The 15039-nt window shown below is 36.3% G+C and overlaps 1 protein-coding gene across 1 annotated transcript in view; it reads right to left on the reverse strand.

Annotated features, from left to right (window-relative positions):
* The window catches only part of METTL25 (methyltransferase like 25), a 115102-nt gene that overhangs the window by 12332 nt on the left and 87731 nt on the right, over nucleotides 1-15039 (reverse strand). The window contains exon 9 of the mRNA XM_066368465.1: nucleotides 4935-5028. Coding sequence (XP_066224562.1) covers nucleotides 4935-5028 — 94 coding nt within the window. The remainder of the gene's footprint in view (nucleotides 1-4934; nucleotides 5029-15039) is intronic.

The following is a 15039-nucleotide window of genomic DNA, read 5'->3' on the forward strand; positions in this document are numbered from 1 at the left end:
ACAGACATATATTTTACATAGGGTTGAAACAGTCTCACCTTTAGGTGGTTACAGCTATATAAAATTATATATCAAGGAGAGTGTCATTTTGAATTAAAAGTCTTCAAAAACGTAAGAACAGAATCACTATCTCTTTCCCCCCTCCCCTATCCAAGCTTCTTGATGTAACAGAGAATTTTTTTTTAAAAAAGCATGGAGTTTATAATGGAAATGTTAGACGACTGCAAATGAAACACCCAGATGACAAATACTCCAACATAGTGGATCTCAAACAGGGTGATTATGCCTCGTAGGGCATTTTTGGCAACATATGAAGACCTTTTTTTTATTTAAATTTTTGGATTTTTATCACTAAGGTGCTACTGCTCTACCCACATACAGTGGGTAGAGAGGCCAGGAATGCTGCTAAACATCCTACAATGCACAGGCAGCCCCCCCCCCCCCCCAAGGCATGTCGGTACTCCTGAGATTCAAAAACCCTGCCCTAAGAGAAAATGCCCAATGCTGCCTTTCACAACTGACTGTAGAACTAAATCTTTTAAGTTGTGCATGAGCCACTTATGTATCGAGCAAATACAACTCTGGTCTCATTCTGTGAACATTCTGTTTATATGCATTTTTTTTTTTCAGTGAGAGGAGGCCCAACCAGGATCTATACAGCAACCCCCATCTAGGACCGATGCTTGAACCAATTGAACCACTGGCTTTGAGAAGGGAAAAGAGAGAGAAGGGAGAGAGAGTGGAAGAGAAGCAGATGGTTGCTTCACATGTGTGCCCTGACCAGGGATTGAACCTAAGGTGTCTGCATGCTGGGCTGACACTGTCCACCCGGACTACTTACACATGTTTAACATGATTTCTTGAGACTAAAAATGTATCCAGAACATAGCATGCTAGGAAATTTTTCAGGAACTTCATTTACTTACAAAGTTTTGAATATGAAAAGATGTGCTTTACAAGACCAGAAGTATATTTATGACTCACTATACTTTTAATTACACATAGTTTGTTATCAAATGATAACATCTCTCAAAAATCTTTAAAATATTTTGGTATATTTAATACTTTAAAGTTAACTGATTTTGATACTTTTTAGTAGTCTGAATCCCAGGTGAAAATTAATTTTATTTAAAAAATAAAACTATACACAAATGTCTTTTTACTGAGTTTGATGGTCAACTTTCATTTTAGCACTGACACTTCATGATATAGAAGAAAAATAACAGAATTTTGTATTGGACTGGAATACGTTTGTTTTTTTAACTGAATTTTATTGCGGTGACATTGGTTAACATAATTATACAGGTTTCAGGTGCACAATTCCGCACATCTCTTTACACTGTATTGTGAGTTCATGCCCCCAAGTCAAGTCTCCTTCTATCACCATCTATCCCCCCTTGACCGTCTCCACCTCTTCCCTCCTGCAGTCACCACCCTGTGGTCTGTGTCCATGAGTTTTTTCTCTTCCTGTCCCCTTTTGCTCTATCCTTCTACCTCCCCCACCCAATACAACCTCTGCCCAAATGACAGTTGTCAGACTGCTCTCTCTATGTACGAATTTATTTCTATTTTGCTTGTAAGTTCATGCTGTTCAGCAGATTCCACCTACGCGTGAAATCATATGATATTTGTCTTTATCTGACTGGCTTATTTAACTAGTCTAATAGTTTCCGGGTCCATCAATGCTGTCACAAAGGTAATATTTCCTTTTTTATGACTGCATACTATTCCACCGTGTAAATGTACCACAGCTTTTTTATCCGCTCATTTACTGATGTGCATTGGGGCTGTTTTCAGATATTGGCTATTGTAAATAAGGCTGCAATGAACATAGGAGTGCACATATTATTTCGAATTTGTGTTTCAGGATTCTTAGGATAAATTTCCAGAAGTAGGACTGCTGGGTCAAAAGGCAGTTTCATTTTTTATTTTTTGAGACAATGCCATTTATATTTTTCCACAGTGGTTGTACCAGACTGCTTTACCACCAACAGTGCACAAAAATTCTCTTTTCTTCATACCCTTGCCAGCACTTGTTCATTGATTTACTGATGATAGCCTTTCTGAAAGGCATGAGGTGATATCTCATTATGGTTTTAACTTGCATCTCTGATGATTAGTGATGCTGACCATCTTTTCCTATGTCTATTGTGCATCTGTATGTCCACTAGAAGAAAGTGTCTATTCAGGTCTTTTGCCCATTTTTTAATTGGACTTTTTTTTGTGTGTGTGTTGAGATTTTTAAGTTCTTTATAAATTTGGATATGAATCTCTTATCAGATAGATCAGCAAATATGTCCTCCCATTCGAGGGGCTTCTTTTCATTTTGTTGATGATTTCCTTTGCTGTGCTAAAACTCTAGTTTGATGCAGCCCCATTTATTTATCCTATTTCTTGCTTCCCTAGCTCAAGCAGATATACCTAAAAAAATACTGTGATGTGAAATGTCCAAGATTTTATTGCCTATGTTTTCCTTTAGGATTTTTATAGTTTTGTGTCATATTTAATTATTTAATCCATTTTGAGTTTATACTTGTATATGGTGTAAGAAGGTGATCTATTCATTTTCACTATCTGTCCAATTTTCCCAACATCATTTATTGAATAGACTGTCTTTACCACATTGTATGTTCTTGACTCTTTTGTCAAATATTAAATGACCACATAGGTGTGGGTTTTGCTAGCTCTTTAGCCCTGGAAAAACAATTTGCCTTCCTCCGAACTTCTCTTTCTAGATCATTACACTAGGAAATATAATAGTATCATTCATGAGTGTTTTGTGAAGAATAAGTGAGATAATGTACCATTCTTAGCGTAATCACTGTCACATAGTAAGCACTTAGTAAATATTAACTATTATTAATATTCTTATCAGTAACAAAATAAGCATATTAAGGGACATTTACTATGATTATTATTATTATTTTTTTCTTTCTTAAGTGAAGGGAGGGGAGATAGAGACACAGACTTCCACATGCGCTCTGACTGGGATCCACCTGACAACCCCAGTCTGGGGCCAATGCTCTGCCCATCAGGGGCCATGCTCACAACCAAGCTATTTTTAGTGCCTGAGATGGAGGCTCCAAGGAGCCATCCTCAGTGCCTGGGGCTGATGCACTCAAACAATCAAACCATGACTGTGGGAAATGAGAGAGAGAGAGTGTTGTGGACCGTTAATGGCAAAAAGCCATTATAGATTTGAGGCTTAGCAAAAGGCTAAGTTCTCCCCCCTCCATCTCCATATTTGGCTTTGATGCTGAGTATTTGCACCCACTCCACTTGCTTCCTTGGGTTGCTGGAAGCAATATACATGCCCTTCCTCTGACTCTTGGTTTGTTTCAGATGTTTGTAAATTTCACTAATGTATCTTGTTTTTGCCTTGGGAGAGTTCCTGTCTTAGCCTTTGATGTGCAACTTTGTATCAGGGTCCTTGATTTGCATATGTCTATATAATAAAGGGAACTGGGGCTATGAGGCACTCAGATACTGCCAGGCAGTTTGAGGAGTGCTCCCGGTCCCATTAGTTTTGTTCTGACAAAGTGTGTTTCCTCAATTCCGCACCATTATTAGGAGCTGCGCTGTTCCGCGGCAAGAGAGAAAGAAAGAGAGAAGGGGGAGGGGGAGGAGTAGAAAAGCAGATGGTTGCTTTTCCTGTGTGCCCTGACCAGGAATCGAACCCAAGACATCTACAAGTGAGTCTACTGGCCAGGGCCTATGATTATTGTTAAAGACAAATCTGAGAAGAGAAACCATCAGAAAGGTTAAGTCACATCCTTTGTGTATTTTTTACTGTTTGGTTTTTGGCAGAGGCCAAAACATTTTTAGTTTAAGTAAAAACTTAGCTCTGTATTTGTAAAAATAATGCATAGGTTTGTGTTCTTAATATTAAATGCAAAATGCAATATATATACACACTAATTTAGACAAAATGATATGAAGACCAGTCTGATTAAAAATATTTTTACAAAACCCAGAAATAAAGTAACTACAGTAAAGTGTCCATTCTTATTAATTTAAGACTAGAAGGATCTTCATTTTGGTGACTAAGTAGAAACACTTATTGGAGTTATATCAATGGCAAATTAGAAGTAGTAAACTTAGATCAAAGATCAGAGTAAAAATGTGTGCTCTTTAGATAGCATTTAACAAATACAAACATTGTGTTCACTCAGACTTTTACGTGTATTACCTCATTTAATCTTTCTTAAATCCTATGAGTTAGAAATACTTTTTTAAATAGTCATTTTAAAGGGAAAGGAAACTGATTAGCACCAGTCTATTTGTTTTAAGCAATAAAACAACCAGGGAGAAAGAGATAATTGGTATAATAATTAATAATACCTTTCGGCTTTGAAAAACTTTATCAATGTAACTTTTCTCTTTCAAGAAACTACATTTTATTCTCTATTTTAATTTACTGTATAATCAACCAAAATACCAGAGAAATTCAAACAAAATTTAATCTTTTAGATAACTCATTTAAATCATGTTGAGAGTTTATATTTTTTTCAGTGTTAGAATATCATTATTAGTCAATTGGCTTTCCTCTTTTTCTTCAACAATATGCTCTAAATTATTACCTTAGACTAAAGATACTACCATTTTCCAGGATTCTCCCAATCAAAGGCTTTTTGAATTTAAGATTTTCAATTTTAATTAGTTATATAACCTTTAAATAAAAGCACAACCACTGTCTGTTCCTTTACTTACAATTCCCATGTTATTTTGCTTTTTAACTGTATTTTGATTTAAAAATTGGCATTTAAAAAAATAAGCCTCAAAGGTATAAAAGGTATAAAACAGAGCAAACTATCCACACTGACAAGAAGGGTCAACTGAAATTAAGGTATCAGAGGCCCAGTTTCAATACAATTTAGAATGTTTTCAAAAAATTCTCCTTTTTTAATGAAAACGATGGGTTGTCATATACTGACCTTGGACTCATCTAATCCAAGCTTCTTTAGGGACTTTCTGATATAATCCAGAAAGGAAGAGGATTTGGAATAAATTTTACCAACATGCCGATCACTGTAAAACAGAATTAAATCACAAAATATTTTAAAGTATCTTCTTGTAGATGGCACAAGATACAAAATGTAACATTGATATAATATTTCTGTGAATATTTTAAACTTACATATTTAAACATACTGTATTTGAGATTCACTTTTGAGAATTCCTTCAATGTATAGTACTGAAAGACAGTATTATGAAGACAATACTAGGAGAGAGATGTTATAAATTCATGGTATTTAAAAAGCCTCAATTTTAAAAGGAACTATAGGTCTTTTAAAATTTTCCATTGTGCTACAAAATACCTTTTAATTGTATGGGGCTCAATATTACAGTGCACATTTCATTGCAACATCTGCTAATAGTGGTGATAATTTAACAGTTCTGCAAAGAAATCTTCTTCAGTGCCTGTGTCCGTCATAGATCAAGTACCAGAATGCTGAGTTAGGTCTGACCTGATCTCATTTATGCCTTGCAGATTTTCATTATAATTTAAAAAAAATAGCGTAAGATGATTTTAAATTTAACTAGTGAAATGTTAGACTATTACATCTCACAATTGCTAGACTATTACATCTCACAGTTTTGGTTACAATTTAGGTATACTGTAAAAATTAATAAAATAAAAAATTAATCACCTCCAAATATCAAAACAATAAATAAAATCTCACTTATACTTGACAGTATAAATATAATTCCCATGATTAATTAAATATGAAGCTCTCTCACGTGTCCCATTGACACACATCTTAAATATATAACTTCAGCTCCGATTCTGGAGAGCCACCTCAGGTCCACTTTCATTATTACCTCATGTCCTGATCATTAGAGTGATTTCCTAATTAAAACTGAAATCTGTCCTCTTCATTCCTGCCTATATTGCCTGCTATTTCCTAGATTATTGTTTTCATTTACCACTACCCTGCTCAAAAAACTGCTTTGAAATAATAGTACTTTAAATAGGGATAGTTTCCAGAAAGCAGAAATTACATATTTTATAAAATTTTATGTAATTCTCAGATCCTACACATACTTATGTTTTTTTATGTACAACAGGTATCCTGTAGATACATACATCTTATATACCAAAGTATATTAACTTGATTAACCGAGTGGTAAGAAAAATATGTCATTTAATATTAATATACTGCTCATCAACTTAAAAATGCCTTTAAGATACTTTAAGGAAACAAAATTATCTAGTGAGACTACAGCAGGAAAATGTATTTTTTTTTATGCTGCAACTAAGAGTTGAGGCTTTTTTTTTAAAAAAGACTTTATTTATTCATTTTATAGAGGAGAGAGAGAGAGAGAGAGAGAGAGAGAGAGAGAGGAGGGGAGGAGCAGGAAGCATCAACTCCCATTGTGCCTTGACCAGGTAATCCCAGGGTTTTGAACTGGTGACCTAGCATTCCAGGTTGACACTTTATCCACTGCGCCACCACAGGTCAGGCAGGAAAATGTATTAATACTGTAAGTAGATCTATTTATTAATCAAGTAGTTAAAAGTATAGGCAAGTTTGACTATACAAATAAACAAGTATAATTTAAAATATATAGAGAACTACTAAATAAATATATAAGGAAAAGTGCAATGTAAACAAAACGAGTAACAGCCATATTTATTTCATGTTTACTATTTAAGTCCTTTGTTACATTTACTCATTTAATCCTTACAACAACCCCACGTGGTAAGTCAAAATATTATCCCCGTTTTAAAGATGGTAAAACTAAAGCACAGAAAGGTTAAGTAAACTGCTCAAACGTTGAATCCAGGAAGTCTGGCTTCAGAATCTGGGATATAAACTACTACTCAATACTACCGCCAGCATAGTACTTCAATAGGATTCATGCACAATATTGTTAAATTGCAGATAAAGAATGCCACCTCTGTATTATAGGCAAACAGAGGGAGGGAGATTCCACCACACCCTACAAGAGGTTGTATGCAGATATTCTTACAGAAAAGCTGTGCATGTTCTCTTGCTATACTCGAGGACAAGGAGTTCAGTGCTTTAGTGTAATTATGTAATGTTAAATACTTCTAATGATTAAAAAAATATGAGGGATGGATATGGGGTAGAAGGATAATTCTTCTTTCTAAATTATTTACAGCTAGACTTACTGCTGAATTTATCAGCAGTTAGGGCCAGTCAGAAGTATTTGACTTCTTTTCAAATGGCACTCAATTAATAGTGGTTATTTTCTGTTATTTTGCTAGGAGTAGAATCATCCACAGTTTATAAAAACTCCTTCACAGTTTATGAAGGAAGAGAGGTGAACAAATGTTATAATCGATGTGATGAGAAGTGATGGTGAGTAGAAGAAAGCATGGAGTAGGGTGTGTTTTAACTGCTTGTTCGAGGACGAATTGCATTTCAAAATATCTCAGTTGCCAAAAGTATTGTGAACAGCAACAACAGTAAGAAAATAAATAAATAAAAATTTACATATTAAAATTAGGCCAACACAAAAATTAAAACAAGTTGTTTTTACATTTAGTTTTTCAACAATTGTTTTAAAACTGTGTTCCTTAAGAACTCCTAAAGGGTATTTAAAGTTTATAATTTTCTATAATATATAAAATTATAATTTTATAATTGTATAATAAATATGTTCTTTTAAAAAATATGTTGAAGCGGTAGAGCGTCGGCCTAGCGTGCGGAGGACCCGGGTTCGATTCCTGGCCAGGGCACACAGGAGAAGCGCCCATTTGCTTCTCCACCCCTCCGCCGCACTTTCCTCTCTGTCTCTCTCTTCCCCTCCCGCAGCCAAGGCTCCATTGGAGCAAAGATGGCCCGGGCGCTGGGGATGGCTCTGTGGCCTCTGCCTCAGGCGCTAGAGTGGCTCTGGTCGCAACATGGCGACGCCCAGGATGGGCAGAGCATTGCCCCCTGGTGGGCAGAGCGTCGCCCCTGGTGGGCGTGCCGGGTGGATCCCGGTCGGGTGCATGCGGGAGTCTGTCTGACTGTCTCTCCCTGTTTCCAGCTTCAGAAAAATGAAAAAAAAAAAAAATGTTGAATTTATTTGATTATTTTGTAGGACTGTATTTGGAAACAGAGTACTATTGTTAAGAAAGTCTAAAATAAAAACTGGCTTTATTACTTTCATAGGTATGGAAGGAGGGAGGTACCAACGATTCCATTTTGGTTTAAAAATACATATATTTTATAGAAAACAGAATGCCAATTTATATATTACCAAAGCAGCACATGAGTAAGTACAATGAATCAGACTTTCAGAACTTTTGAAAGAAAAAAGGTTACTTTTACAGGACATGGCACCAGTCTCTAAAGTCTGAGTGTCTTCAAATCAACCTTCTTAAAAATTATATCTGCAAAGACAGTTTATGCTATAGAAGGCAATCTGCTCTTTTGTAGGTGCAAGAAAAGGTTTACAGTTTTAAGAATAAATACTATAGTTTTATTAATTAAGAAACAAAAGAGGCCATGGCTGGTTTGCTCAGTGGTAGAGGTTCAACCCAGCATGTGGATATCCTGGGTTCAATTTCCGGTCAGGCTACATAGGAGAAGTTAGCATCTACTTCTCTCTCCCCTCTCCATTCTCTCTTTTTCTCTTCCCCTCCCACAGCTATGGCTCAATTGATTCGAGTGTATTGGCCCCGCACACTGAGGATGGCTCCATGGAATCTCCACGTTAGGTGATAAAAATAGCTCAGTTGCAAGCACTGGCCCCAGATGGGGGTTGCTGGGTGGATCCTAGTCATGGCCCATTTGGGAGTCTGTTTCTCTGTCTCCCCTCTTCTCACTTAAGGATAAAAAAAAAAAAGAAGCAGGCCCAAGAAGTATCTCAAAACCCACTACATGGAAAGTAAAAGAGCAAAATAGGATGATGAACAAATAATATGGGGCAATCCCTTTTCTCTTATTATATCACATTGAAAGTTTAGAGTCTGACTTTGATAATTATATATTACAACCCTACAGATTCACTTTAGTCGTAATTTTTGCTAAGTGTGTGAAGATAAAAAGTCATTCTATCCATTAATTAGCTAAGAATGAACAGAGTTAAGAAAATTGTTTTCTGTAAAAAAAATGACCATGGTCAGGGATATGAATCTCTTTTTGCCTCCACTTATATATTTTCAGCTTCTCTTTACTCATTGAGCCTTTACTCTTCTCATGTGAAAATGCTCAAGTTTCTCTGAAAAAGAAAGCAAGTAAACAAAATATTCCAAAACAAAACCTCCCTCTGATCCAATACCATAAAACTATCTACTGTATATGGTAGATATTCATCTATAGAGAGTTGAATCTTATGCAAACTCAATAATATACATTTAGTATGTCATTAATATTATAAAATATTTTACATATGTATTTTATGTTATACAGTATACACAGGCCATCAATATGTGCTTGAACATTTTATGTATCACAATTACCACACTGGGTTTTACATCGAAAACCAGGTGAAGGAATTTTCAAGGGTAAATTTTACTATACATGATTCCTTTCTTTGCTGTCACTGCATATTATGAATTTGTTTCATGAATTATCTTATCCATTGGGCCAACAGCCCTTGGTTATTTGGCCCAGAAAGCATGGGCACTATGCCAAACACCCGGTGACCACTGCTGTGGTAAGATCACTGGACCATTTCCAAACACTGCTTACTACTTTCTTGAGAAAGAGTAATGATATCATTCTGATTCTCCAGTGATGTCCAATAGCTACCTTTTTAATATATATAACTCTTCATTCCAATGACAGAGTCCATAGATTATTTGACGGATTATCGGCAGGACCTAACGTCCAGGTACCTAAGAGTGTCGAGAGCACCGCATAACACAAAGTAGGTTGTCCAGCGAATATAATGGCTGCAGGGTAATAGAAAGATTCGGACCACAATCCAAAGTATTGCCTGAGGGGCAACAAGAACTTTTTAAATCAAGAATACTCTCTAAAATGGTGTTTTACTAAAAAAACAAAACCAAACCACAATTAAACTAGAGTGAAAAGATCTAAATTCTACCTTCTGTAAGCAAGTCACTTCTCAGCACCCCCATTTCTTCACTAAGAAAACTGAGGTGAAAGGGAGGTAACCCCTACTTCACCGGGCAATGGGAAGATGTAAGTGGGATAACATATGTGGGGAACAACAGTGAACTGTTAACGTGCTCCATGTTAGGGACCGTAGTATGTATTTTGACATTATCCCTGTGTTGTTATTTTACTTTTTAGGTAAGTATTCCGAGTTGTTGAAAGTTTTAGTTTTTTTTTTTTTTTAGAAAAGGGGAGAGAGAGAGAGGAGGGGGAGGAGCAGGAAGCATCAACTCCTATATGTGCCTTGACTGGGCAAGCCCAGGGTTTCGAACCGGCAACCTCAGCGTTCCAGGTCGACGCTTTATCCACTGCGCCACCACAGGTCAGGCCGAAAGTTTTAGTTTTTGACTGTGAAGGGGTCCAGTCAAGATCGCAGAGGAGGTAAACTTTGTGCTCACCTCCCAGGACCACATCAAAATTACAACTAAATTATAGAACAATCAACCTGGAGAACTATTTGGAGACTAGCTGCACAGAACTCCAATAACTAAGGGTATAAAAAGTTTTGGTCTTACTTATTGCTTACATAAGTGGTTTGTTTCCCTTACTGCTTGTACAGATATGCAGGGACCACTCAACGTGGAATATGATAGGTTAACTGCAGTGATTGAAAACAACATTCTTCACATGGCTCTGGGAGATCTACAAAGACCTTCAAAGGAGTATATGCTTGGAAATGATTTTAAAGAAGGCAGTTTCCAGATCCTCTACTTTCTTATATCCACACTTCTAAAATTCATCTGTCTGGGCTGGTGCCTGAGCTCTCAAATCCGTTTTCATACCCACCTTAACAGACAGCCCTCTCCTGCTTTCGCTTGACAAACAAAAGGCACCCCTCTCGCCCATGTCACTATCTTATACTGCTATGTGGGAGGACCCAGAAGATCTCTGAAGCATCTGAGACAAAATAATCTCTTTACTAAAAGCATTATAAAGCCCACCCCTATCCATCTCAATAGGAGACGTATTCCATTAAAGTTTTACCCCTTGTGTTTAATACTTTAAAATAAAATCTTGTAATATATGTTGTCCACATGTGTAAGTATTTATATAATAACAATTCAATTCAGAATAATTTTTAAAAAACACTTAAAGACTTACTGGTATAGGCACTTTGTTGTCAATGGGAGAGGGCGTTAAAAAAGTAAGAAAGAGGAAAAGCCAGTCACCAAAGGAAAAGGCTTCTAGGCCATGTTCCTATTGTGGATTAATAGAATGACTAGATTATCCCTAACAGAAAATATTAAATTTTAGACACTATTCCTATTTCAGAAGAATCTTCCATAGCATTTTATGGTTGACTGTCAACAATATACGTAATGTTCACCATCCTAAATTCAGGTCTCCGCCATCACTATCTAACTCCCCTCTACCACAATGCAACACGCAGATAATGCAATGTAGCATTGTGCACCTGAAACCAGTGTAATTTTATTAACCAGTGTCACCCCAATAAATTCAAAACATTAAGAACATGTATATGATATTAAGAAAAATATTCACAGGAACATTATTTTGATATTATCATTTCATTTGGAGTTGACAGAAAAATAATCACATAAATCATAAATTTAAATAGTAGAAGTTAGAATAATTATTTTCAAGATATATCTGTGTTTCTTAGAGTGTGCTCCATAAAACAGTGCTACAAATATTTAGTGGATGCAGAGTTTTGGGAGAAGAATGGTTGTATGAATAAATAAATATTGGTTTCAACAAAATTAAATAAGCTTCTTTTAATAATAATAATAACAATCACTCACTATGTTCCAGAGATTGTTTTAAGCTTTTTATAGATATTAACTTATTTCTCACAACATCCTTTTGAGGTAGATGCGATCATCAACTCCAATTTAAAGATGGGAAAATGGAGGCAAAAAGATGTTAAGTACTGTGCCCAAGGTGATAGTATTATTACTCAGTGAGGCTTGGGACTTAAAAACAGGCAGTAGAGCTCCTGTGTATGTCTCTCACCAAATTATTTTTAAATATGAATGGGCACTGGGAATCTTAAAGACGGCAGGATTACCTAAAGCATTCACTTGATTAAATTCTTTTTTCTCAAAAGTATTTTTACAGAATTACTGCTCTTCAGGACAACAATCTGGAGGGCACTGTCATAGAATAATCAAACTCTAGTTTATCCTCATTCAAAAGCATTTCTCAAATACTCGGGAGCCAGATTTTGATTCTATCACTTCTAGTGAACAAAACAAACCAAACCAAACATCACTTGAGCTGGGGCATGACCAATGAAACAAATGTATAAAATATGTAAAAAAGAGTTGATGAGAAGCTCATGATAGAGAGAGGGAAGATATGAAATATTACAGAAGTGATGAAGATGGCAGATGTTATAAACATAATAATTCTGAATAAAAAAAACTGAAGAGTGAGCTAGACATGTGGATATCTGGCAAGGTACATTCTGGGCAAAGGATACATCACATGCAAAGACCCTGAGGTAGAAGTGCTTTGGGCACTTTTAAGGAATAGTGAGAAAATAAGTAAAGACATAAATAAAGGTAAAAACAGTAGAAATGAAATTAGGAAGATGATGAGGAGCCACATCATGTAAGCTTTTCTAGATCATAGGAAAAATATTATCTTCACTTCTAAGTCCATGAGAAGCCATGGGAATATAGTGAACAAAATTTCATTTAAAAATATTAATAGGTCTGACCAGGTGGTGGTGCAGTGGATAGAGCGTCGGACTAGGATGCAGAGGACCCAGGTTCGAAACCCCAAGTTTGCCACCTTGAGCGCGAGCTCATCTGGTTTGAGCAAGACTCACCAGCTTGAGCCCAAGGTTGCTGCCTTGAGCAAGGGGTCACTCGGTCTGCTGTAGCCACCCAGTCAAGCCACATATGAGAAAGCAATCAGATCAGTGAACAACTAAGGTGCCACAATGAAGACTTGATGCTTCTCATCTCTCTCTGCTCCTGTCTGTCTATCCCAATCTGTCCCTCTGTCTCTGTCATAAAATATATATATATATATTAACAGGATCATTAAGGCTATTATGTAGAGAATAGAGTATAGGGGGCAAAGTAGAAACAAAAAGACTAAATAGGAAGTTTTAACAATAATCTCGATGAAAGATGACGGTGGTCTGAACCAGGTTGGTGGCCTTGAGGATGGTGTGAAATGGTAGAATTTTAGATCTATTTTGGAGGAGAGACTACAAAACTGCTGAAGGACTGGCTCTAACAGGGTGAGAAAGAGCAGTCAAAGATACCTCCAGGGTTTCTGGCCTGAGCAATGGAAGAATATGATTCTAGTTTACTGTTCTATAGATTTAGGATTCATCAACATGTAGATGGTAGTTAAAGCCACAAGACATGATGATATCACCTAGGTAGTAGGTATCGACAGAAAAAAAGCATTACAACAATTAGAGGAAGAATAAGTTTAAAGAGGAAGAATAAGCAACAAATAAAATGAAAAAAAAAAGACAAAGATGAGTATCCTGTGAGGGACTTCCCCCACAATGAGAGAAAAGGGCTGCACTCAAGAGTGGTAAATTGTGTGAAATACTGATGGCCAATAAGATCAAGATTGAGAAATGACCATGGGATTCAGTGGCATGGGGTCATTAGTGCCCCTGAAAAGGGGTTATCTGATGGAGTGACAGAAGTAAAATATGATTAGAGTCAAGAGAAAATGGGAAAGAAAGTGGCAGCACTTTGAAGGAGTTTTCTGGTAAAAAGAAACAACAGATAAAGTACAGTAGTAGTTGGCAGAGAAATGGGGTCCAAACAGCATTTTCAGAATATGTGCTCTTAACCACTATGATGTATCTATCATTTTATTTAGGAAGATTCAATACCAGCCAGAAGCTCAGTAGTGGTAGAAGAATGGACACAAATACTAACTGTAGTCAGTATGAGCTATGAACCACGGATTCAATACTGTGAGAGAAGAGGATGAGAAGGAGGAAAGAAATATATCATAGATGTCTCTAAACTGGGTTTTAAAGAGTGCCTAGGGTTTTACCTAGCAGAGGTCATGGACAGAAAGGGTGGCAGAAGTGGGGAGAATATTCCAGGTAGATAAAAGTGCTCCAAGGAAGCACACAATGAATTAATTGCATGGGAAATGGAGAATCCAGGACAGTGTGCACACGCAGGAGCCTGGCATGCAGAGGAGGAAGAATGGGGTGGTGAATTAGGCTGGAAAGAAGATCAGCGACAGATGAGAAATGACCTTGAATGGCACAATGAGAATATCTTCATTTTTGAGTATGAAAAAAAGAGAATTCCAACATTTTGAAGTTAGAAAAGTGACACAGCTGTTTCTGAAAGGTGAATGATAGGACCTGAAGGACAGATTAAAAGGGGCCCTCTGAAAAGAAAATAAAATAAAAAATAAAAGGGGCCCTCTGTCAGAATAAAGCATGGTCAGCATGCTAACAAGGAATTACTATTCTCTCCTTTAATAAAAGTGAATACGCTAGATCTGATTAAAATTCTACTCAAGTGAATCCTACACCACCCACATTCTTTTCTAAAAATACAATTGTAAGAACATGGTTTACTTGTAGCACTTTCCAGAGAGGCACTGCTAGGAAAGGGAAAGTAGATGTACACTGAATCACTGACAACAAACCCAGGGAGGACAGAGGACTAAAATCCATTTCCTCGCCATCGCCAAGTATTTATGAAAATATTTATGTTGTGTCTTTTATATGCTAGTAGATATTAAAAGATTTAACAGATTAAAATTTTGCTGAAAAATGACAACCACTAAGGGAGCTCCAGAAATCTTTAAGTACTGTGTATTCTTCAATTTAAAAGATACAGATTTGCTAACTCAAATTTGACCACACACTAAGGATTAAAAAATTAGCTTTAATTTTGTGAGCTAGTTTTCCTTATCTGTTTTTTTGTATTTGATTATAGCAAAATGAAGATTAAACTAATTCATAATTATAGGCATCAAAATTATATATTTCTTATAT

Source organism: Saccopteryx leptura, chromosome 2 (genome assembly GCF_036850995.1).
Source record: "Saccopteryx leptura isolate mSacLep1 chromosome 2, mSacLep1_pri_phased_curated, whole genome shotgun sequence".
In the NCBI taxonomy this organism is placed as follows: Eukaryota; Metazoa; Chordata; class Mammalia; order Chiroptera; family Emballonuridae; genus Saccopteryx; species Saccopteryx leptura.